The sequence below is a fragment of the Coregonus clupeaformis genome, chromosome 17, assembly GCF_020615455.1.
Source record: "Coregonus clupeaformis isolate EN_2021a chromosome 17, ASM2061545v1, whole genome shotgun sequence".
Classification (NCBI taxonomy): domain Eukaryota; kingdom Metazoa; phylum Chordata; class Actinopteri; order Salmoniformes; family Salmonidae; genus Coregonus; species Coregonus clupeaformis.
Window position 1 is genome coordinate 43,231,334 of NC_059208.1, and position 25,049 is coordinate 43,256,382.

Genomic DNA, 25,049 nt, shown 5'->3' on the forward strand with positions numbered 1-25,049 from the left:
TGTTGTGACCAAACTGCACATTTTAAAGTGGCCTTTTGTCCCCAGCACAAGGTGCACCTGTGTAATGATCATGCTGTTTAATCAGCTTCTTGATATGCCACACCTGTCAGGTGGATAGATTGTCTTGGCAAAGGAGAAATGCTCACTAACAGGAATAAACACATTTGAGAGAAATAGGATTTGTGCATATGTGACATTTCTGGGATTGTTTTATTTCAGCTCAGGAAACCAACACTAAATGTTGCATTTATTTTTGTTCAGTGTAGTAAATTGGCCTAATCTTTAGTCAATTCTGCAATAATTGACCAAAATGAAACTTGGTTGCATGTTATGAGAATTTGACCCATAACACCTAGGTGGACAGTGCAGCATTTCATTCCATTTACTAGATTGCAAAAACCTAGGACTTCTATCCAACCATCACTCCAATCCCTTCTACAACCTTTTCAAAAGTACACCACATTGTATATGTATGAGTATAGTATACACCACCTTTTCAAATCCTGGCCTTGAGGTCTGTTTACAGTGCCCGTGTTCAGTCCCCTCATTAGGGATCGATTTAGACTTGGGCAGAACATTGTGGAACATTCAGAAAAAATTGACATACCTGAAATTGTAGAATAAGGAATCTCATGAGTTCCATTCATGACATTCCCACAACCTTTGTTTACAGAATGTGGCCCAGGTGGGTGAAGTCTCTGGCCAACAAGTGACAATCAACTACCTACATGGGCGCAAAGAAAGCCAAAAGTGCTACTGACCGAGGCTCCGATCTGAGTCAACAAAAACAACTGCACCAAAACAACTCAGTATGAAGAGATGAACAAACAGCCAAATGTGTGAACTGTGGCATTTATTGACACATGGTGAGCAGGGAGACAGTTTACTTCTTCTTAGACACACCAACGGTGCGACCACGACGACCGGTGGTCTTAGTGTGCTGGCCACGCACACGCAGACTGAAAGAGAGAGGGATAACAGTCAGTCAGTACAAATGTATCCAGGAAGTCAACATGTGAGAAAACACAGTAGGTTTGTAGGACAAACACTGAAAATTATTTGAACACATTGACAGCAGAAGTTGACGAATGTGCATACCATTATACCATAACATTGGTATGCCTACAATAAGCACTTACTCAAGGAACTTGTGCAACATTTTGAGTTTTACTGCAATTGACTACAAAATCAATTGGCTAACAATGCCTTCTTGATATAACATCTCAGCAGTACAGAGATCAATCTAAACACCATTTACAGAGCATTTAGGGCCAGCTTCCTGGAATGGCTTGCAAGCATATTCAAAGAGTCTATTGAAAGTGCTTTTTAGTCCAATCACAAAAGGTTACATCTGCATTTCTTGCTGTTTTAGGCTGGGTTTCTGTATAGCACTTTGTGATATCTGCTGATGTTAAAGGGGCTTTATAAATACAATTTGATTGATTAGGATGTTGTCCAAAAATAGGGATTGAACTCATCCAACAAGAAACACTTGTTTTTATTTTCCATGTGCCCTAATAAACAACCCGGAACTAAGTAGTCTGTCCGGGAAACCAGCCCTATAGCTGAAAATTGGGATTTCTCCCTTTTCATTTAATACATAAAACAGCCATGCAATATAAAAATGTATAATTTGGTGGGTGCTTATATTTGTCCTATTTCACATGTCAATTGGGGAATTTTTTTGTTGTTGTTGCATATCCCAAATCCTTCTGAGTGGGTTCACAGCCAGGGTGATAAAATAAACCTATATAGCTGGATGTCAGAACAGCGCTTACCCCCAGAAATGCCTGAGACCACGGTGAGCCCTGATCTTCTTCAGCCTCTCAAGATCCTCTCTCAGCTTGTTGTCCAGACCGTTAGCAAGGACCTATAACACACAAGGACCATTGTAAGACTGGACTCTTGGGAGACAAATTTCCGTTTAGCTTTCAGAAATAAATGACTCAATTTGTATTGATAAACCATCGACGGGACGTCAACACAAACTCAAATAGTTTCGTTCCATTTTTGGAAATGAGTCACCAGACGTCTCAAGTCTGCTGCAGTCACATACCTGGCTGTACTTGCCATCCTTTACGTCCTTCTGTCTGTTGAGGAACCAGTCAGGGATTTTGTACTGGCGAGGATTCTGCATAATTGTCACTACCCTCTCGACCTGGGGACAAATGCATGTATACATCAACATTAGTGAGATGCTAGGTAGAAAAAGAAACTCAACAATGCAGACTGAGTTTGCAGATGACTGGGCCCATCACAATACCTCACTCAGTGATCCAAGATGACCCATGAAAGGAGTGTAAGGCCGGGATTCAAACAACCAGCACAGTGGTTTGTTTGAATTCCAGCCTCAGCCCCTCCAATACATACAGCTTTCATGTTGAGAAACATTATGTACACAACTGCCCCATGCATTCCTCTCACCTCATCATCGGTCAGTTCTCCAGCCCTCTTGCTGAGGTCGATATCAGCCTTCCTCAGGACAACATGGGCATATCGTCTGCCAACACCCTGTGCAGGTAATACACATTAACAATTACTTAGGTTAATTCCCACATTTGCCAACTGTGCAGACATCTCTACCTGGTTCTGAGAAAGACATTCTGAACAAGCTTACCTTGATTGCTGTGATGGCGAAGGCAATCTTCCTCCTACCATCAATGTTCGTGTTGAGAACACGAAGAATGTGCTGGAACTTCTCAGGAATGACCAGAGACTGCAGAGAAATAACAGAACAAACATGGTCAATAGAGAGATTCACTTTGCTAACTACATTGTCCTTCCTGAGGCCTGGGCTGGCAGTGGGCTTTCTAGGCAGCAAACAATGTGTGACTGAGTATTAGTAATTTGTATTTCCACAACCAAAGCCTGGAAAAACTAGCAAACATGTAGTGTAAAAATCTTGAGTTAAAATGTCAGCCTTCACCTGGCCATCTGCGAGTTCTTACTAACTTTAACATCAGCCAACAATGAGTAGCAATGAGATTACCAAAACGAGTTGACAAGGACGGCTAAAAACTGCTTGGCTAATACCAACCACACAAACAAACTAGTGTAAAAGTATGGGTTACAACAATCTATTTTGCGAATAAAAAACCACAACCAAAGCCTATATTGACGAAAGCTGTACCTTCATGCAGCATAGTATCAGCGCGGTATATGGTCAATTTAGCATTGGCAGGCTGTTCATTTACATCAATATATGCAACTTCAACATAATAAATACAGGATAAAAGCTCTCAAAAACAATCTTAACAATCTTACTATCGTTGTCCAATTTACAGAATGACCCTAAAAGCGACGATGAATGCAGATATTTAGTATAATTTTGGTAGCCCAATTCAGCACTCACCATCTTGGAAGCAGGTTCCGTTCAAAGAGGAAATTCCAAAGCTCTCGCGAGGGCTTTTGCGTTCGTTTCGAGAGTTCACTGAGGAAGTGGTTCCATCGGCAAAACTTGTCCGTCTGGGAACAAATCAAATCCAATTGCATTTTTCACATGCGCCGATTACAACTGGTGTAGACTTTACAGTGAAACGCTAGTGAAGTGCTCGGAGCCAGAGTCTTGCACATAGGGTCAGGATAAAGTATAAAGTATGTGACAGTAGGAGTGAAGTTTGTGGAAAAAGTGGTTCCTTGCCTTTTGGCTGATCCATTTGTGGTTTCAAGAGGGGTGAAAAAAGCGTTGGGTATTGTTAAATTGTGTCAATTCAAATCTGGTATAGGAACAAAAAGAGGTCAATACACGTCTTCTAAAATAGACTAGTATTTTAATTAATGCAAACACTTGAATGGTAAATATGATGTTCGTATATACAGGCCCACTGAAACATCACGCAGGGCAGTCAGAGAACTGAGCTATTGTTATAAGTTCTTCTTTAAATACTCTGACAGAGATAGTTCCCGCTCCCTGCTGGGCCTGTCAGAGTAGAGGCTGGGTGTGGTTTAAACTTACCCAACCTATCGTTGGCGCTCAGGCTGGTCCCAGCCTCTTGGCGCTTCACTGTTGCCAGGTGTTAGTTGTTTCTGTTGCAGTACACATGTCCTTGAGCAGTTTAACAAAGAGGCAGTGTGTGTGTGTGTGAGTCACAAGTCTATCTCAGCCTACCCCCTAACGGTTCCTCACATTAATCACAGCTTGTTATGTTAAACAATCTATATCAGTACAGCACAAACCTATTATGTTTAATCATTAATGTATTCTTTCTAAGCTAGGCATCACATCTAGTTGTAAGAGAATATATACCCACAGTATAGTGGAATCGGTGAGGGTAACCAAAAGTGGTCTAGTGATAATTGTTTGTGTCTCTGTTGGGCAGAGGGAGAAGGCGTTTTTGGGGGGTATCTGTACTTAGTATTTATAGTTTTGACTACTTTTACTTCACTACATTCCTAAAGAAAATAATGTATGTTTTACTCCATACATTTTCCCTGACACCAAAAGAACTCGTTACATTTTGAATGTTTAGCAAGACAGGAAAATAGTCAAATTCAAACACTTATCAAGATAACATCCCTGGTCATCTCTACTGCCTCTGATCTGGCGGATACACTAAACACAAATGCTTTGTTTGTAAATTATGTCTGAGTGTTGGAGTGTGCCCCTGGCTATCCTTAAATTAAAAAAACACGACAATTGTGCCGTCTGGTTTGCTTAATATAAGGAATTTGAAATGATTTATACTTTTACTTTTGATACTTAAGTACAGTACCAGTCCAAAGTTTGGACACACCTACTCATTCCAAGGTTTTTCTTTATTCTTACTCATTTCTACATTGTAGAATAATAGTGAAGATATCAAAACTATGAAATAACACATGGAATCATTTAGCAACCAAAAAAGTGTTAAACAAATCAAAATATATTTTATATTTGAGATTCTTCAAATAGCCACCCTTTGCCTTGATGACAGCTTTGCACACTCTTGGCATTCTCTCAACCAGCTTCATGAGGTAGTCCATATTATGGCAAGAACAGCTCAAATAAGCAAAGAGAAATGGCAGTCCATCATTACTATAAGACATGAAGGTCAGTCAATCCGGAAAATTTAAAGAACTTTGAAAGTTTCTTCAAGTGCAGTCGCAAAAACCATCAAGCGCTATGATGAAACTGAGCCTCCTGTAGCTCAGTTGGTAGAGCATGGTGCTTGCAACGCCAGGGTTGTGGGTTCCCACCGTGAAGCATAGAGGAGGAGGTGTGAGGGTGTGGGGGTGCTTTGCTGGTGACACTGTTGTTGATTTATTTAGAATTCAAGGCACACTTAACCAGCATGGCTACCACAGCATTCTGCAGCGATACGCCATCCCATCTGGTTTGCGCTTAGTGGGACTATCATTTGTTTTTCAACAAGACAATGACCCAACACACCTCCAGGCTGTGTAAGGGCTATTTGACCAAGAAGGAGAGTGATGGAGTGCTGCATCAGATGACCTGGCCTCCACAATCCCACGACCTCAACCCAATTGAGATGGTTTGGGATGAGTTGGACCGCAGAGTGAAGGAAAAGCAGCGAACAAGTGCTCAGCATATGTGGGAACTCCTTCAAGACTGTTGGAAAAGTATTCCAGGTGAAGCTGGTTGAGAGAATGCCAAGAGTGTGCAAAGCTGTCATCAAGGCAAAGGGTGGCTACTTTGAATTTGTTTAACACTTTTTTGGTTACAACATGATTCCATATTTGTTATTTCATAGTTTTTATGTCTTCACTATTATTCTACAATGTAGAAAATAGTGAAAATAAAGAAAAACCCTGGAATGAGTAGGTGTGTCCAAACTTTTGACTTGCACTGTATATTTTAGCAATTACATATAATTTTGATACTTAATTATATTTTAATCAAAATAACTTTTACTCAAGTAGTATTTTACTGGGTTGACTTTCACTTTTACTTGAGTCATTTTCTATTAAGGTATTTTTACTTTTACTCAAGTATGACAATTGGGTACTTTTTCCACCACAGTATGTTTGTTTGTGTTGTGTCGGTATGCGTGTGTGTGTTGTGTGTGTGAGTGCATATGTAGTGTTTGAATGTGTGAGGGATTTGTGTGGCAGTACCTGTGAAGTGTGTGGGAGTGAGTGAATATGTATATGGTGTGTATGTGAAGTCCAGTGAGTGTGCGTAGGGTCAGAGCAAGATAGAGAAAACATATTTAAAAGATAGCTTTTAAACAATATACCAATAAATAAAATATAAAATACCATTAAGACTGTGTATATTTGTCTAATAATTGTATCCAACATACATTTATTTTCAACTAATTTCAAAATGATCTTTGTTTTTTGTTGTTTTGTTTTTCCTCACGTATCCCGGGGACATTGCGGAGGAGCACACTACGTTTGTAGTTTTGTTTAGGTTTGGAAGTGATGGCGGACGGAGCAGTGACTGGTGCTATGTCCGATGTAAACACAACTGTCAACTCAACGGCGAATGCCATGGCATATTTACAAGATGAGGTAACGTTAGCTAATGATTCTGCCATACCATCTATGTTTATGATAACTTGACTGTTCGACTTATGTTGCTCTCTGTGTTCTTTACATTGACAACACCAGCACAACTTACGTAGCTAGCTAGCTAGCGAACTAGTAGATATTCTGATCTGTCTAGCTAGCCAAGCTACCGTTATATCTCTAACCAGCTACATTTCTGATGATTTACATTAACAGTAGTGTTTCCTGTCGTTGTTATGTTTGCATTGCATCATTCAGAGATGCAAGGCTAGCTAGCCAGTCTTATTGATTGCTAACAAGTTAAAAGCTATGGTCCAGGGCGTCGTTCCTGCACCAGAGTTAGCAAGTTACCTGCTAAGGTGACCCATACCTCAGAAGTCCCCACTGGCCCCAAGTGAGAGTAGACCAGAGCCCTATACTTTTTTGGGGCCAGGCCTCAGAGGTGGACACATATAAAGCAACTGTCTAAAACCTGCAATTGAAAAGGCCTATTTAAGTAGTTAGATAAGTATTTACTCTTATGAATGGAGTAGCTAGCTAGCTAATTGAATTGTTCTATCTTCCTTTACAAAGTACATGTTGATTTACTGTCATTCTTCAACAGATGAAGCCTGACACAGACGCCATGGCCCCTCTCAACCTGGGTGACTTGGACTTGACCACAGATGAGTTCATCTTGGATGAAGTGGACAGTAAGTCCTTAAGCATTATTGTCTTTTGAATGAAGTAATGGTCATATCATCTGGTAAAATTAGTTCATAGCCAAATAGTAATTTAGCTAATTAGTTCAGTGTCTTGGATAAATGTAAGAACTGACCCTAATGGAGATTAAACTAGCTACTTTCCTTTACTTCCCCTCCCAGTTCACATACAGGCTAATCTTGAAGATGACTTGGTGAAGGAGGCACTGAAAACGGTAAGACCATGGTACCACGGCTGCACCATGCATGTCCCTAAACATCAACACATTTCAGTTTTAATTTAATTTTTGGTTAGTTTTCATTTTATATATTGTATATAAGGCTACATTCCTTCAACTGATGGTTTCCTTTAATCTGAATCTGTTTCTTTCAGGGAGTTGACCTCAGGCAATACTCTAAACACGTGGAGGATGAACTCCAACGGATTGAACAAGCTTCCATCAAAGACTGTATCCGTTAATGTATTAATGTCTTGAATGATTGTGTGAAAGAATTTGTGCATTATTTATGGTAATTCCTGACAGATACAGTAGTTCACCCTGATAGGTAATCCTTGACCAAGCTTGTGTCAGATATCAAGGAGAGCCAGAACATTGCCTCTCTGCACAACCAGATCACAGCCTGTGACTCCATACTGGAGGTGAGTGGATTATGCCCTCAATCAAAAGTGTATCAAGTGTCTTCAGAAGTCCATAAGTCCATTCTAAATGGATCAGCATTTTTGCATGTGCAGGTTTTGAAAGAATGCTTTTGCAATTTCCTAGTAAAAATATGCAACGAAGCCAATGATACATCTATTTTCTCCCCTCTCGCTCTTGCTCTCTCTCTCTCTATACCTCCCTCTCTCTCTCTGTCCTCACCTTTCCCCTCTCTCTCCAGCGAATGGAGGGCATGCTGAGCGGCTTCCAGAGTGACCTCTCCTCCATCAGCAGTGAGATCCAGACTCTGCAGCAGCAGTCGGTCAGCATGAACATGCGGCTGAAGAACAGGCAGGCCGTACGCAGCCACCTCAGCCAACTGGTGGATGAGCTGGTGGTGCCCGGCGCTATGATCCAGTAAGGGAGTGTGTGTGTGTGTGTGTGTGTTTGTGTTTTATACAGCTTTGTAACGATATATGTACCTGTTTAGTTTTTATGGGAGATGTGAATAGAAAGAGGGTAGGGAGCACATGTCATATTGATGTCTAACGAGACATTTACTTGACAGTCTCTATGATGTTGTAAGTGTTCCTATGGGTAAGCATGTATTCTAACAATTGTTCCCCACATTTTGTCCCTCTGCAGGATAATCCTGGAGAGCCCGGTTACAGAGCAGGAGTTCCTTGAGCAGCTCCATGAGCTCAACAACAAGATCAATTTTGCCAAAGAGCTCAGCTTCAGGGAGACTTTGGCCTGCTCTGACATCCAGGACATTGTGGACCGTCTCAAAATCAAGGTGAAGATACAGGGAGGGAGGGAGAGAGAGAAAGATAATGGGATGGGATGGGAAGAGAAGGAGATATAAGCGAGGAATAATGGTGTGGAAGGTAATGGAGCAAAGGTATTCTGTATAAAACAGGCTTTTATTTTGTTCCACAGGCTGTCACAAAGATCAGAGAATTTATCCTGCAGAAGATTTATTCCTTCAGAAAGCCCATGACCAACTATCAAATCCCCCAGAACACTCTCCTCAAGTACAGGTAATGATATAGGTTTATAACCGCCTGATTCATTGCTTCAAAACCTTCCACATGTTTGGATACCGTAAAACAGACATAGGAACACTTACAACATTATAGAGACTCAGTCAAGTAAAATTCTCATTACAGAAATCAATATGACATGTGCTCCCTACCGTCTATCTGTCCACATCTCCCATAAAATCTATACAGGTACATGTATCGTTACAAATCTGTATTATACACACACACACACTCCCTTACTGGATCATATACTAAAAAGCACCACCACAATCATGTATCTACACAGATCTAAAATGTTTCTTCGTACTTTAGGTTTTTCTATCAGTTCCTCTTGGCAAACGAAAGGACAGTGGCCAAGGAGATCAGGGATGAGTATGTGGACACTATGAGTAAGATCTACTACAGTTACTTCAAGTCCTACAGCGGCAGGCTCCTCAAAGTACAGGTGAGTGAATGACACAGGTGCTAAGGGAGAGAAGGAGGCTAAATTGGAGAGTTAAAATGCCTTCTCTTGGTTTATAGGCTCAATATATAATTGTTCTGGAAAAGCATGCTGTTTCAAAGTCTCACTATAATGTACAGTAGGGCCTATGTTGTGTTTGAGGGTACAGCATTTTCAACAGTGTCGAGTATCATATCAGTCAAATTAGCAGATCATATTTAATACTGTTCTCGTAACATCTTTCTCTGTTGACAGTATGAAGAGGTGGCAGACAAAGATGACCTGATGGGAGTGGAAGACACGGCCAAGAAAGGTTTCTTCTCCAAGCCCTCCCTGAAGAGCAGGAACACCATCTTCACCCTGGGCCAGCGGGGGACCGTGCTGAGCCCTGCCGAGCTGGAGGGGCCCATCCTCATCCCCCACACTGCCCAGAGAGGGGACTGCAGGGTGAGACCACTGGCAGGGCTGTACTACCCAAATCAGACCACCCAAACTATACCATATACTACTGCATGAGAGTAACAGACATTTGGAATGAAATTAACCTACCTTATTATAAGATGTTATGTACTACTTTGAAATTATTTGAACATGCATAGAGTATAAGGTTGTGAGGTAAAGACACGAAGCCAACCCTAAACTTCTAGATATCGTTAAGCTGTACTGCTCCAATACACCTGTGCTTCTCTCACTACCTTCTTGTCACCACACTCATCTCAAAGGAATGTACAGCGGCAGATGTAGATTATTAAGTCACCCAACCAACCTTCTTCCTCCTGTCTCAGTATCCCTATGAGACGCTGTTCCGCAGTCAGCACTACGCCCTTTTGGACAACGGCTGTCGAGAGTTCCTCTTCCTGTCTGACTTCTTCATGGTGGCTGGAAATTCTGCGCTGGACCTCTTCAACAGCGTCATGGGAAAGACGCTCAGCTTGTTCCTGGTATGATAAGACTTCTCATACAAGAATTGCTGTAAAAAAATGGTAAAGGCATAACACAGCGTTTAACAGTGGAGTCCTTCTTTTTGTAAAATGATGATGATGATTGTCTCTATTTATGATATGACTAACTCTTTCTCTAACGTACCTATACCCACCTTTCCCTACCATCCTCCCTCTCTCCTTTCCCTACCATCCTCCTTTCCTACCATCCTCCCTCCCTCCTTTCCTACCATCCTCCCTCCCTCCTTTCCCTACCATCCTCCCTCCCTCCTTTCCCTACCATCCTCCCTCCCTCCTTTCCTACCATCCTCCCTCCCTCCTTTCCCTACCATCCTCCCTCCCTCCTTTCCTACCATCCTCCCTCCCTCCTTTCTCTACCACCCTCCCTCCTTCCTTTCCCTACCACCCTCCCTCCTTCCTTTCCTACCATCCTCCCTCCTTCCTTTCCTACCATCCTCCCTCCTTCCTTTTCTACCATCCTCCCTCCCTCCTTTCCTACCATCCTCCCTCCCTCCTTTCCTACCATCCTCCCTCCCTCCCTCCCTCCTTTCCTACCACCCTCCCTCCTCCCTTTCCTACCACCCTCCCTCTTTCCTTTCCTACCACCCTCCCTCCTTCCTTTCCTACCATCCTCCCTCCCTCCTTTCCTACCATCCCCCCTCCCTCCCCTACATCCTCCCTCCCTCCTTTCCTCATATCCTCCCTCCCTCCCTCCCTCCTTTCCCCTACAGAAGAGCATGTCCACCTATGTATCAGACTGTTACGACAGCATCGCTGTGTTCCTGTGTATCCACATCATCTTGCGTTTTAGAGCCATCACAAACAAGAGGACCATCCCAGCCCTGGACAAGTCAGTAACACTCTCTCAGCGCAAATACTAAATGACACTCCATACACTTTTAACTCAGAGCATAATGCTATATAGGACATATCCTATTTCCTGCAGTATGCTGTACAGTTTATTAGGTACACCACCCCGTTCACGAAAATGGATCGTGGCTGTGGCTTGCTATATAAAGCAGGCATACAGGCATTTAGTTAATGTTCGATTGAACGTTAGAATGGGCAAAACGAGGGACCTAAGCGACTTTGAGCGTGGTATGATCGTCGGTGCCAGGGGCGCTTGATCTAGTATCTAAGAAACGGCCCCCCTCCTGGGCTTTTCACTCACGACAGTGTCTAGGGTTTACAGAGAATGGTGTAACAAACAAAAAACATCCAGTCAGCGGCAGTCCTGTGGGCGAAAACAGCTCTTTGATGAGAGAGGTCGAAGGAGAATGGCAAGAATCATGCAAGTTAACAGGCGGGCCACAAAAAGACAAATAACGGCGCAGTACAACAGTGGTGTGCAGAATGGCATCTCGGAACGCACAACTCGTCGATCCTTGTCACAGATAGGCTACTGCAGCAGACATCCACACCAGGTTCCACTCCTATCAGCTAAAAACAAGAAGAAGCGGCTCCAGTTGGCACGCGATCACCAGCACTGGATAATTGAGGAGTGGAAAAACATTGCCTGGTCCGACGAATCCCAGTTCCTGTTGCGTCATGCTGATGGCAGAGTCAGGATTTGACGGAAGCAGCATGAGTCCATGGAACCATCCTGCCTGGGACAGTGTACTGGTGTGGGGAATTTTTTCCTGGCATGTGTTAGGTCTGTTGATACCAACTGAGCAACAAACGTTTCCGACACCTTGTAGAATCCATGCCCTGAAGAATTAAAGCTATTCTGGTGGCAAAGGGGGGGTTCCAACCCAGTACTAGATGGGTGTACCTAATAAACTGTCCGGTGTATATGTTATATGTAAGGGGAAAGTCAGAAACAATTCATTGTTAAAACCTATGATACAGTAGTCTTTTTACTGTATGTACTGTAAAATGTAACATTTGGGGCCTTACATGAGACATGCTAATGTAATTTGTTTCATGAAAATGGTCCCGTGTGGCTCAGTTGGTAGAGCATGGCGCTTGCAATGCCAGGATTGTGGGATCAATTCCCACGGAGGACCAGTATGAAAATGTATGCACTCACTACTGTATGTCGCTCTGGATAAGAGCATCTGCTAAATGACTAAAGTGTAAAATGAAAATCACATATTGATGTCAATAGATTTGTTCAAAGAAAACACACATCTTAACTCAGAATTGACCCTTGATGCTTATGTAATTGTTTCTCCATGGGGTGCCAGGTACTGGGAGGCAGTGCTGGAACTGCTGTGGCCCAGGTTTGAGCTCATCCTGGAGATGAACATTCAGAGCATCCGCAACACGGACCCCCAGAAACTGGGCGTGCTGGACACCAGACCACACTATGTATGAACACACACACAAACACACGTATTTCATGTATTAATGTCTAATAATACCAACTGTTGATACCAGTTGTGTTCATGTTTCAGGTCACACGCAGATACGCAGAGTTCTCTTCTGCCATAGTTAGCATTAACCAGACATTCACCAGCGAGCGAACACACACCCTCCTTGGCCAACTGCAGGTACACAACTAAATAATAATAAAAACAGTACAATAGTATAAATAGTGGGGATCCTACAGTTAGCGTGAACATTTGAAGTAGTGCTTTGTGTGATTTGATATAGCTAACACTGGTATTTTCAGGTTGAAGTGGAGAACTTTGTCCTGAAGATGGCTGCAGAGTTCCCTTCACGCAGGGACCAGCTCATTTTCCTCATCAACAACTATGACATGATGCTCAATGTACTCATGGTGAGAATAACACAAGTTTAAAACCATAAACATGAACGATTCACTTATTTACCCACCTGAAATGACTCCTTCATTCAGTCATTTACATAAAAATTTTAGTCATTTAGCAGACTCTCTTATCCAGAGCTACTTACAGGAGCAATTAGGTGCCTTACTCAAGGGCACATCAGTAGATGTTTGACCTCTGGGATTCGAACCAGTGACCTTTCGGTTACTGGCCCAATGCTCTTAACCGCTAGGCTATATCTTGTGAATATACAGAATCGAAAGATGTCATGCTGTTTTCCTCTCTTTCTCTCCATGTCATAGGAGAGGGCAGCCGATGACAGTAAAGAGGTTGAGGGCTTCCAACAGCTCCTCCAGGCCAGGAGCCAGGTAAACCTGCACAGGGATTCTGGGAAATTGAGTTTTGTCATGTGTGCCAGATTCACGGATAATCAGTTTACTCAAAAGTATTTACTCCAATGAAACATTCCCCTCTTTCTTTCTCCTTTGATCAGGAGTTTATTGAGGAGATTCTGTCCTCTCCCTTTGGTGGCATGATAGCATTTGTGAAGGAGAGCGAGGCGCTGACGGAGAAAGGGCAGCTGGATAGACTAAAGAATGATGAAGGTGAGTAGAGGGAAAAGATGCAGACCTTTTTATAATGTAATTGTTTGCAGAATGTTTTCATGATTATACATATAATTGGTTAAATAGTTATGTTTATGATAGAGAACAATTTGTTTATGCAAACGGCTGTGTATCTACCAGGGCCAAGATATCCTGTGGTGTGCCACAGGGTTCGATAATTTGACCTTTGTTATTCGTAATCTATATCAATGACCTTGCTGCTGTGTCTTCAACGTACTTCCCATTGTCTTTGCTGATGATACCAATTTGATTTTATCACACAATCATTTTGATTAACTAATTAATTAAGCCAACTCGGGTATGGTCACATTTTTTTAATGGTTCCAGATAAACAAATTGTCTTTTTAAAATGTTTAAAAAATCAAACTTTGTATTCACTAGTAAGAATAAGAAATATTGTAAAATAAGAGCCAGAATCTCAATTGGTGGGAATGAAATGGAACAAGTCACATCCACTAGATTCCTCTGATTTATAATTGATGAAAGGTTATCCTGGAAAGATCATATTCAGTTTGTCTGTAGCAAAGTGATGAAATCTGTTGGTATCATCAGAAAGATTAGTGGTTTGGTTCATCAGGTTTGCTTCCTAACTCTATACTATAGCTTAAACTACCAATATCTCATTTACTGTAATATTGTCTGGGCCAGTACATATGCCTCCTATCTACACAAATTACTCATCATACAATTTAAGACTAGCCAACTCCTCTAAATACCTGGCTCCATCTGCACCTTTGTTTTAAGAAACATAATATCTTGTCTATTTACGACAATTATGCACTTTCGTCTACAAATACTCATACCTCTCAGACAGTTTACCAAAACCCTTCAATGGATTCTTCCAGGTTAATTCTGAAATCCATCTATATAACACTACACTGCGATAACCTTCACCCTCCCCACTGCTGCACCTCACATAGTCAATTCTCTATCAGATACAGAGGTACCATACTCTGGAATTCTTATCTTCACATTGCCAAAACATCATCGTCCCTCAATAACTTCAAGTGTGGACTGGGGGTCCACCTGATGAACCAAACTACCCACGTTTTTTATCTGTACTGTTTTGTCTTTGGTGCGAATAAATAAAACCTATGAATGTTTCCGTTTACACGGTAACCTTCTTCTCTTTCTTCTACTTTCCTCCTGTCCTGTCTCATTTTATTTACCTCTACTGTTTGGACCGTTTGTTTCTACTCTGCTTTGACTTTCCACCATAACAATTGTCTTACATTTCTCCCACACCTTTTCACACCCATACCTCCCATCTCTAAACTCATGTTGTTTTCTTCTACCCCCTTTCTTTCTTTCTTAGCCCGGATCACCCAGCTGGTCAGGGGTTTCTCCAGTACATGGAAACAGTCTGTGGAGGCTCTGAGTCAGGACGTCATGAGGTCCTTCACCAACTTCAAGAATGGCACTGGTATCATTCAGGTACTGCCCTCTGTGCTTTCTCTAACGGGTGCACTGACCGAAAACATACACGTTCTAAACCAGTAATATAATTGTATGTAATTAAAGGCTATACAGAATATTTGCCCCTAGGGGTGCTCTTGAGCCAAAAGGGGTCCCTTAAATCGACAGAAATATTTAACATTTTGGCAACCATGAGCCACGGGCTGTTACAAGTTTTTTTTCTTCTCTAAAACGTATCATTCAATTTGACTCCTATCCTCCAGGGGGCGCTCACTCAGCTGATCCAGTACTACCATGGCTTCCACAAGGTGCTGTCCCAGCCCACCTTTCGCAGCCTGGCCGTGCGCTCGGAGCTCATCAACCTACACCACCTCATGGTCGAAGTCAAGAAACACAAGCCCAACTTCTAACTGGACACTCAAAGAGTAGAGATTTAGGAATGATGGGGATGTCATGGATTAAATGAAGGAGCTCAAAATCCGACGCGGCCTGATTTGGAAACAAGTGAAAGAGTATATCCCTTTGCTTGTGACAGCACTCCACTGACTAAAGACTATGTATTGCACGTGGGAACCTGTCGTTTGTGATTTGACATTGTACCAATGTCGATGGGTAAGGTGGTGTTTAAAAGTGCTACCTTTTCTTTCATGGATGGTGGGTTCTTTGTTTTCGGGGAGGGTATAGGGGGATGAAGAGCCAGAAATGGGAGGGGGGAAGGTTCAGTGGTTATGGGGATTGACAGGAGAGATCACAAGGCTGTCAAAAGAAACGGAGTAGATGATCTATTCCAGACAGGGGTGCACAACTTGTGCTTGTTTTCGTTTCGCCTTGGCACATAATTGAACAATTACTAGCTTAAGCGTGAACTCACCTGATTTCCCAGGTATAATCCAGTCTGTGGGTAAAAGGCAAAGGAAAAAACCACCATACACTGCGGCCCTCAGATCTGTGCACCCCCAGTCTATTATGAGTTTGAGAGGGAGGAGGAAAGGAATTGGTATTTCCTGGGTCGCTGTTGTGTTCTGTGTATACTGTAAATTAATACATTCCAATATGTTATCATCTAAGTTGAATATACTCACAAGGCTGTAAAGGACCATCACATGGCTGTCATTTAATGCTTTATTTAACATAAATTAAGATTACATTGCTGTAATAAAATGGAACACCAAAACAACTCACCCTTTCATTTGATTGTATTATATACTTTTTTGTATATAATGCTAATAAAATGTTGGTTTCATGCATATCTATATTCCCAGTCATGGGAAATCCATAGGTTAGGGCCTAATGATTTTATGTAAATTGATTGATTTCCTTATATGATCTGTAACTCAGTAAAATTGTTGCATGTTGCATTTATATTTTTGTTCAGTGTGTGTATATATATATCTATCATAGGAGTAATATAATATTTACAAACACTGAACTTCCAAATTAAACATGGTGCTCTCAGATTTTTATTTGTACAATCAAACCCATTAAAGCTAGAATCCTTAAATGAAACAATAACAGCCTGTGTTTCGGTAAAAAGCTGAGAGATGAACCTGGAGAAATGTACCGACTCAAATTCATAGACAGAGGTATGGAGCCAAGGACTGACCATCCATGATAACAGTTTTAACCATGTTTTGAGGCTATAAAGTGTATTTACATTTACATTCTTTACTAACATTGGAGTAAAACAAGCATGTATTTGAGGTTCTGATATGCCTGTAGACCAAAAAGCACTTTCAATGGATGAAAGTGCTTTTTAGTAATTGAAAGTGCTTTTTAGTACAGGGGTATGTTTATTTGGTTCTGGGAAACCAGCCCAAAAGGTTTAAACCTTGTTAGAGGAGATGTTGAATCAGGGGACTGATCAGCAGGACAAATACAAGAAGCAGAGAGGAGGACCTGTAAACAGTCGATTTACCTAGAGAGACAGAGAAGATAACTTGTTCAAAATGTACTATTATTGTCCATCAGTCTTCGACAGTGTCATGAACTTGGTATACTTGCCTTGCATAAGTAATGTCAATTATTTATTTCAGTCTCTTACCTACAGGTTTGTCCTGGATCTGGGGAAGCTTTAGAGTTTTAGCAACTTCTGTGGGATACACCATTTAAAATGTTAGCAGCAGTTGCACGTGTTTACAGATACATCACAAACAAGAAACAAAAGGTTATGCATTAGCATTTAGGACATTTTATTACCTTCCACTGTGAGTTTCACAGTGCTCACCGACAGCCCATGGGAATCCAGCACCTTAAATGTCCCAGAGTTGTCCATCCTTAACCCTCTGAGGACCACCACCCCTTCAGCCTCCTCAAGATGACCTCTGTTGAGCTTCTTGTCACCCCTAATCCACAGGACCTTCCACTCTGTGCTGTTCCTCCCTTGGAAGACCACTCTCATGGCCTGGGGAGTGTGGAGCTTCAGGACCAGGTCTTCACCAATGCCCAAGGACAGCTTGGACTTATGGTCTGGAGAGAACAAGGAGAGATGAGGTTAGCTAAATAAAACACAACCATTTCAGCCCAGGTCTGACCTGTAGATCTACCCTTACCATAGACTGAGAGCTGGACACTCTGGATGAACACCCGCCTTTTCATCCTTTCCCCGTCAACCACCATGAAGCTCTCGTAAAGCCCCACGTCCCCAAACTGCACGTCGCGCAAGATTAGAGAGCAGTCGCCCTCCCAAAGCTTTTCCTTAGGTACCTCCACCCGCCCCTCAAACTCGCTGGCCTGCCACTGTTGCTCTCCCTTCTGCTCAAACACGGGCTCATCGGGTGTCTGCCATTGGATGTGGCAAACTGGGACGTCGTCTAGCTGGGACCTCCATTTGCAGGGAAGGATGGCTTGGCTTCCAACAGGGGAAGAGATGGAGACAGGGACGGAGGGCAGGGAGGAGGAGGCTGGAGGAGAGAGTTGGAACAAATGTTTAGAAAATCATAGATTGTTTGCCATTGTTCAAGTTCTAATTGTGGATAGTTTATTTATACTCACCAACACAGCCGACAATCCACAGACAATGAAGATGCATAAAATGTCTGAAAAAAAAGGAAGAAAAAGCAGGATAAGAGGATTTCATGAAATAAATACAAAATATATATAGGCTATTGGGGGCCGATACAGACTTAGAAATGTTCGCCTTTCCTACGCACTTTTCAGTTTTTGGTTTTCAGAGACTTACCTTATTCAGTCTTGTAACGTGCTCTGCTGGTGTGGCTACCTTGCATGCTCTAAATAAATGTAATTCAACTGTTGAAACTTGCTGGCCAACAGATTTTCTCATTGAGTTTTCATTCAATAGGGTTTTCAGTACATTTATCTTAAGCCATCCCTTTAAATAAGGTGTACCTTTTACTTTGAATTTTGTCGACACACTAGAATATATCAAGAGAACGAGTTCAGTATATTAGGGATCAATGAAAGAAAGCCATCTAAATATACTGAACAAAATTATAAACGCAACGTGGAACAATTTCAAAGATTTTATTGAGTTACAGTTCATTTAAGGAAATCAGTCAATTGAAATAAATTCATTAGGCCCTAATCTATGGATTTCACATGACTGGGAATACAGATATGCATCTGTTGGTCACAGATACCTTTAAATAAAGGTAGAGACGTGGATCAGAAAACCAGTCAGTATCTGGTGTGACCACCATTTGCCTCATGCAGCGCGACATCTCCTTTTCATAGAGTTGATCAGGCTGTTGATTGTGGCCTGTGGAATGTTGTCCCACTCCTCTTCAATGGCTGAGCGAAGTTGCTGGATATTGGCGGGAACTGGAACACGCTGCTGTACACGTCGATCCAGAGCATCCCAAACATGCTCAATGGGTGACATGTCAGGTGAGAATGCAGGCCATAGAAGAACTGGGATATTTCAGCTTCCAGGAATTGTGTACAGATCCTTGTGACATGGGGCCGTGCATTATCATGCTGAAACATGAGGTGATAGCGGCGGATGTATGGCACAACAAGCATTTCCCTACACCCGCAATAATATCTGCTAAACACGTGTATGTGACCAAAAATGTTTTATTTGACAATGGGCTTCAAGATCTCGTCACGGTATCTCTGTGCACTCAAATTGCCATCGATAAAATGCTATTGTGTTCATTGTCCGTAGCTTATGCCTGCCCATACCATAACCCAACTGCCACCATGGGGCACTCTGTTCACAACGTTGACATCAACTAACCGCTCGCCCACACCATACATGTGGTCTGCGGTTGTGAGACCGGTTGGACGTACTGCCAAATTCTCTAAAACGACATTGGAGGCGGCTTATGGTACAGGAATGAACATTCAATTCTCTGGCAACAGCTCTGGTGGACATTGCTGCAGTCGGCATGCCAATTGCATGCTCCATAAAAACTTGAGACATCTGTGGCATTGTGTTGTGTTACAAAACTGCACATTTTAGAGTGGTATTTTATTGTCCCCTGCACAAGGTGCACCTGTGTAATGATCCTCTGTAGCTCAATTGGTAGAGCATGGCGCTTGTAATGCCAGGGTAGTGGGTTCGATCCCCGGGACCACCCATACGTAAAAATGTATGCGCACATGACTGTAAGTCGCTTTGGATAAAAGCATCTGCTAAATGGCATATTATTATTATTATCATCATGCTGTTTAATCGGCTTCTTAATATGCCACACCTGTCAGGTGGATGGATTATCTTGGCAAAGTTGAAACGCTCACTAAAAGGGATGTAAACATATTTGTGCACAACATTTGATAGAAATAAGCTTTTTGTGTGTATGAAACATTTCTGGGGTCTTTTATTTCAGCTCATGAAACCAACACTGTCAGCAGTGTATCTGTAGACACACCTCCGCCACACCTTCATTTATAGGGGTTAATAGCATGCTATTCTCATGCTTAAATTCAAGGTCAGAATAGCATAGAGAGAAAAGTGCATAAAAAGGGAATTATGTTCCATTTATGCGTGTGTAACTCGGGTCGAAATTCACCCCTTGACGCACAGCCAGCCATTTGGCCTATTATGTAAAACTGTTGTCAAACAAGTCACAATTAGAAAAAAAACAATAACATGTTTTACTTTCATCTACCGAAAAATGTAAAAAATATATATATATTTAAACCTCACTAGCATATTTGGCACTTCTTGATGTGAAATCAGTTTCGTTTCTCCTCCTGTAGGCGTTTCAAAAATAGAACGATATAGTTTCTATTGAGTCTCTTTGAAGCGACAGGCTGTGAGCCCTGCTCTGAAAACGAAACTAAGGAATATTGCGGTGCTAGGGAATGCACACATGCATCTCCTGTAGTAAACCAACTAGTCCACACATGACATCCACCAAGAAATTCATACATCTCGTTTAAATTAGTTACCCGACGTGAGCACATAGCCTAGTGCAGCACAGTGAATAAGAATAGCAGTTAGGCAGTGTCAGACTGCAGATACAAATGCTTTTTTTTTTTTACTCTAAGAATTCTTTAGATTATTTGCTAAATAACATGCACAGTTAAATTAAATACATAGTTGTCTCTTACCGGTCTCGGTCTATGCCATGCATTTTCATTGTAACAGACAGCGAGTTGGTTGACTCCACCTCGAACTTCTAAGTTGTGAGCCTGAGCAGCCGCAGCAAGCAAGCCAGTGTAAGCCGCGTCAACTGAGCTACCAGAAACGAAACCTAAGGAAAATAGTCATACTAATTACATTGTCATTTATTTTGAAGTATGGGGAACTTCGCAGGAAACATAACCTAAGCTACATTGTCTGAAACCGCAACAAATGTCAAATGTGGTGGTCTCTTTCCTGTACATAAGCATTTCCCCATTCAATCAATTACCTGTACCATAGGCTCTCTTTAGTACGTTCATTAGGGTTGTCTAGTAGGGAATAGACTGTCATCTTCACAGGTGAAATATCCGGATATTATGGGGAAATTAGTCTACCTGCTCATTTTCTTTTGTAAGTATATTGATGGATGAATGGTTATACTGACTGATAGAAAGACAGACATGTAGGTACTGAGACTAGATAGATACAGTCGTATGAAAGTTTGGGCACCCCTGACATTTTCCATTTATAAATAAGTGGGTGTTTGGATCAGCAATTTCATTTTGAAATATCAAATAACTGATGGACACAGTAATATTTCAGTAGTGAAATTAGGTTTATTGAATTCACAGAAAATGTGCAATATGCATCAAAACGAAATTAGACAGGTGCATAAATTTGGGCACCCCAACAGAAAAATCACATCAATATTTAGTAGAGCCTCCTTTTGCTAAAATAACAGCCTATAGACGCTTCATATAGCCTCTAATGAGTGTCTGGATGAAGGTATTTTGGACCATTCCTCCTTACAAAACATCTCCAGTTCAGTTAGGTTTGATGGTTGCCGAGCATGGACAGCCTCAAATCATCCCACAGATTCTCAATGATATTCAGGTCTGGGGACTGGGATGGCCATTCCAGAACATTGTACTTGTTCCTCTGCATAAATGCCCGGGTAGATTTTGAGCAGTGTTTTGGGTCGGTGTCTTGTTGAAATATCCAGCCCCGGCGTAACTTTAACTTTGTGACTGATTCTTCAACATTATTCCCAAGAATCTGCTGATATTGAGTGGAATCCACGCGACCCTCAACTTTAACAAGATTCCCAGTACCGGCACTGGCCACACAGCATGATAGAACCCCCACCAAATTTTACTGTGGGTAGCAAGTGTTTTTCTTGGAACGCTGTTATTTTGCCGCCATGCATATCGCCTCTTGTTATGACCAAATAACTCAATATTTGTTTCATCAGTTCACAGCACCTTATTCCAAAATGAAGCTGGCTTGTCCAAATGTGCGTTTGCATAACTCAAGCGACTCTGTTTGTGGCGTGTGCAGAAAAGGCTTCTTCCGCATCACTCTCCCGTACAGCTTCTCCTTGTGCAAAGTGCGCTGAATTGTTGAACGATGCACAGTGACACCATCTGCAGCAAGACGTTGTAGGTCTTTGGAGGTGGTCTGTGGGCTGTTTTTGACCATTCTCACCATCCTTCGCCTTTGCCTCCGATATTTTACTTGGCCTGCCACTTCTGGCCTTAACAAGAACTGTGCCTGTGGTCTTCCATTTCCTCACTATGTTCCTCAAAGTGGACACTGACAGCTTACATCTCTGCGATAGCTTTTTGTAGCCTTCCCCTAAACCAAAATGTTGAACAATCTTTGTTTTCATGTCATTTGAGAGTTGTTTTGAGGCCCCCATGTTGCCACTCTTCAGAGGAGAGTCAAAGAGAACAACAACTTGCAATTGGCCACCTTAAATACCCTTTCTCATGATTGGATGCACTTGTCTATGAAGTTCAAGGCTTAATGAGCTCACCAAACCAATTGTGTGTTCCAATTAATCAGTGCTAAGTAGTTACAGGTATTCAAATCAACAGAATGACAAGGGTGGCTAAATGTTTGCATAGCCTATTTTTCACATCTGATTTAATTTCATACAACTTAATATTGCTACACTAAAAATCTTTGTCTGGACAATACCCCAGTACTCAGCATTTATTAGAAAATGAATGGCATGCCACTGTGATCATTTTCTGTGACGACAGAGTAAATTATTATGCAGCCTCAGAGGGGTGCCCAAACTTTTTCATACGACTGTAGATAGATAGCAGAGGATGCTGGTGGATGGGGCTATATGAGGACGGGCTCATTGTAATGGCTGGAATGTAATTAATGGAACGGCGTCAATGTGGTTTCCATATGTTTGATGTGTTTGATACCATTCCATTTACTATTTTCCAGCCATTACAATGAGCCCGTCCTGCTATACCTCCTCCCACCAGCCGCCACTGATAAATAGTTTGCAAATGGGTTTAATCAACTATTTAACATTCTTTTCTAGATGTTTCTGGACTACACTTTTTGTCCGCATCACCTGTGGTCCATGTTGTTCAGGCTGGACAAAATGCTTCCCTGCCATGCAACCTCACAAACAGCAATGAAATAATCTGGTTCCAAATCCGCTCAGAGGAACTAGTTACCCTTCTTACTGTTACAAAGCTATCAAATTTTCTAAATACGCCAGCAGTTAATGAAGAAGACACAGGTCACCTTTACACAAAGGAAAACAACAGTTTGGAGATCATTGTGGTGACAGAAGCAGATTTGGGACTCTACTACTGTGCTGGCCGCTACGATGGGACAATCCGCTCTGGAAAAGGCATCCGTCTGACTTTTGCGGGTATGTTATTGGTCATCATTATATTAGTCAATTATGTATTTGGCCAAGTCTAAGAAATGCATTAGCTTGTCTTTAGTGTACTCAATATACACATTTATAATGGGGCCTCAGAACCTTGAGTTACTTAGACAAATTCAGACAGAGGTCAGGTCACCGAGTACACAGGGTATTCAGATATATAAAAATTGTATGTATGTACTGTATACTGAACAAAAATATAAACGCAACATGTAAAGTGTTGGTCCCATGTTTCATGAGCTGAAATAAAATATCCCAGAAATGTTCCATACGCACAAAAAGCTTATTTCTCTCAGTTTTGTGCAGAAATGTGTTTACATCCCTGTTAGTGAGCATTTCTCCTTTGCCAAGATAATCCATCCACCTGACAGGTTTGGCATCTCAAGAAGCTGATTAAACAGCATGATCATTACACAGGTGCACCTTGTGCTGGGGACAATAAAAGGCCACTCTAAAATGTGCAGTTTTGTCACACAACACAATGCCACAGATGTCTCAAGTTTTGAGGGAGCGTGCAATTGGCATGCGTACTGCAGGAATGTCCACCAGAGCTGTTGCAAGAGAATTTCATGTTCATTCCTCTACCATAAGCTGCCTCCAACGTTGCCTCACAAACACAACCCATGCCAGCCCAGGACCTTCACATCCGGCTTCTTCACCTGCGGGATCGTCTGAGACCAGCCACCCGGACAGCTGATGAAACTGAGGAGTATTTCTGTCTGTAATAAAGCCCTTTTGTGGGGAAATTGGCTGGGCCTGGCTCCCAAGTGGGTGGGCCTGGCTCCCAAGTGGGTGGACCTGGCTCCCAAGTGGTTGGGCATATGCCCTCCCAGGCCCACCCATGGCTGCGCCCCTACCCAGTCATGTGAAATCCATAGATTAGGGCCTAATACATTTATTTCAATTGACTGATTTCCTTATATGAACTGTAACTCAGTAAAATCTTTGAAATTGTTGAATGTTGCGTTTTTATATTTGTGTTCAGTATATATTCAGATACATGAAACTGTGATTCCATATTTCAATAACTTTTCAGGAAAATGTTTGCCATTTTTGGGATGTTATTCGTCATACTGAAAGGGCCCTGTGACGGTGACCATTATAGAATTAGAAAAAGTTGATGCTGTCAAGTGTTCCATGTAAGCTTTTCAAGAGAAAAATACTTTGAGGTTAAACAAAGGCCACATGAGACCACACAGAGGGCCTCAAAAAAACAGTTGACCTTGTGGGTTACATACAGTGCATTCGTAAAGTATTCAGACCCCTGAACTTTTTCCACATTTTGTTACGTTACAGCTTTATGCTAAAATTGAATAAATACATTTTCCCTTATCAATCTACATACAATACCCCATAATGACAAGGTGAAAAAACAGGTTTTTATAAATAAAAACCCCCCATAAATACCTTATTAACATAAGTATTCAGACCCTTTGCTATGATCTCAGGTGCATCCTGTGTCCATTGATCATCCTTGAGATGTTTCTACAATCTGATTGGAGTCCACCTATGGTAAATTCAATTGATTGGAAATTATTTGGAAAGTCCATATAAGGTCCCACAGTTGACTGTGACACTCTGGCTCTAGGACTTTTGTATGTGAGCTAGAGTGTATGTTGTTTTGTTGGGGATTTGGGTGTTTTTCTATGTTGGTAGTTCTGTCGGGTGTATTTCTATGTTTGCAGGTCTGTGGGTTGTTTTTCTAGGTGTTGTATGTTGTAGTCAATGACTCCCAATCGGAGGTAACGAGTGTCAGCTGTCGGCTCGTTATCTCTGATTGGGAGCCATATTTAAACTGTCAGTTTTCACCTTTGTTTTGTGGGTTATTGTTCCAA

At 41.9% G+C, this 25,049-nt stretch overlaps 3 protein-coding genes across 4 annotated transcripts; 1 reads left to right on the forward strand and 2 right to left on the reverse strand.

Annotated features, from left to right (window-relative positions):
- Positions 1 to 836: 836 nt before the first annotated feature.
- On the reverse strand, positions 837 to 3,459 carry LOC121586469 (40S ribosomal protein S18). Its single transcript, XM_041903178.1, has 6 exons — positions 3,353 to 3,459; positions 2,618 to 2,716; positions 2,425 to 2,511; positions 2,057 to 2,158; positions 1,779 to 1,870; positions 837 to 959 (listed from the first exon to the last, which is right to left on the reverse strand). Exons 1-6 carry the CDS (start codon positions 3,353 to 3,355, stop codon positions 884 to 886), a joined length of 459 nt encoding a protein of 152 aa, XP_041759112.1. The 5' UTR covers positions 3,356 to 3,459; the 3' UTR covers positions 837 to 883.
- Positions 3,460 to 6,332: 2,873 nt separating this feature from the next.
- LOC121586470 (vacuolar protein sorting-associated protein 52 homolog) lies at positions 6,333 to 16,166 on the forward strand. The gene is made up of 19 exons (XM_041903179.2): positions 6,333 to 6,453; positions 7,055 to 7,142; positions 7,314 to 7,366; positions 7,525 to 7,600; positions 7,724 to 7,791; positions 8,031 to 8,206; positions 8,435 to 8,585; positions 8,729 to 8,829; positions 9,145 to 9,277; positions 9,530 to 9,721; positions 10,060 to 10,215; positions 10,947 to 11,065; positions 12,405 to 12,528; positions 12,615 to 12,710; positions 12,833 to 12,940; positions 13,250 to 13,315; positions 13,441 to 13,552; positions 14,889 to 15,007; positions 15,253 to 16,166. Exons 1-19 carry the CDS (start codon positions 6,364 to 6,366, stop codon positions 15,397 to 15,399), a joined length of 2,175 nt encoding a protein of 724 aa, XP_041759113.1. The 5' UTR covers positions 6,333 to 6,363; the 3' UTR covers positions 15,400 to 16,166.
- Positions 16,167 to 16,604: 438 nt separating this feature from the next.
- On the reverse strand, positions 16,605 to 20,600 carry LOC121586471. 2 transcript variants are annotated; one of them, XM_041903181.1, is made up of 6 exons: positions 20,504 to 20,600; positions 17,981 to 18,024; positions 17,539 to 17,889; positions 17,186 to 17,455; positions 17,031 to 17,075; positions 16,605 to 16,904 (listed from the first exon to the last, which is right to left on the reverse strand). In XM_041903181.1, the coding sequence occupies exons 1-6, from the start codon at positions 20,530 to 20,532 to the stop codon at positions 16,822 to 16,824; spliced, it is 822 nt and encodes a 273-aa protein (XP_041759115.1). In that variant the 5' UTR covers positions 20,533 to 20,600; the 3' UTR covers positions 16,605 to 16,821. The 2 variants fall into 2 exon arrangements, with proteins under 2 accessions (XP_041759115.1, XP_041759114.1); XM_041903180.1 differs by having other exon boundaries at positions 17,031 to 17,078.
- Positions 20,601 to 25,049: the final 4,449 nt, after the last annotated feature.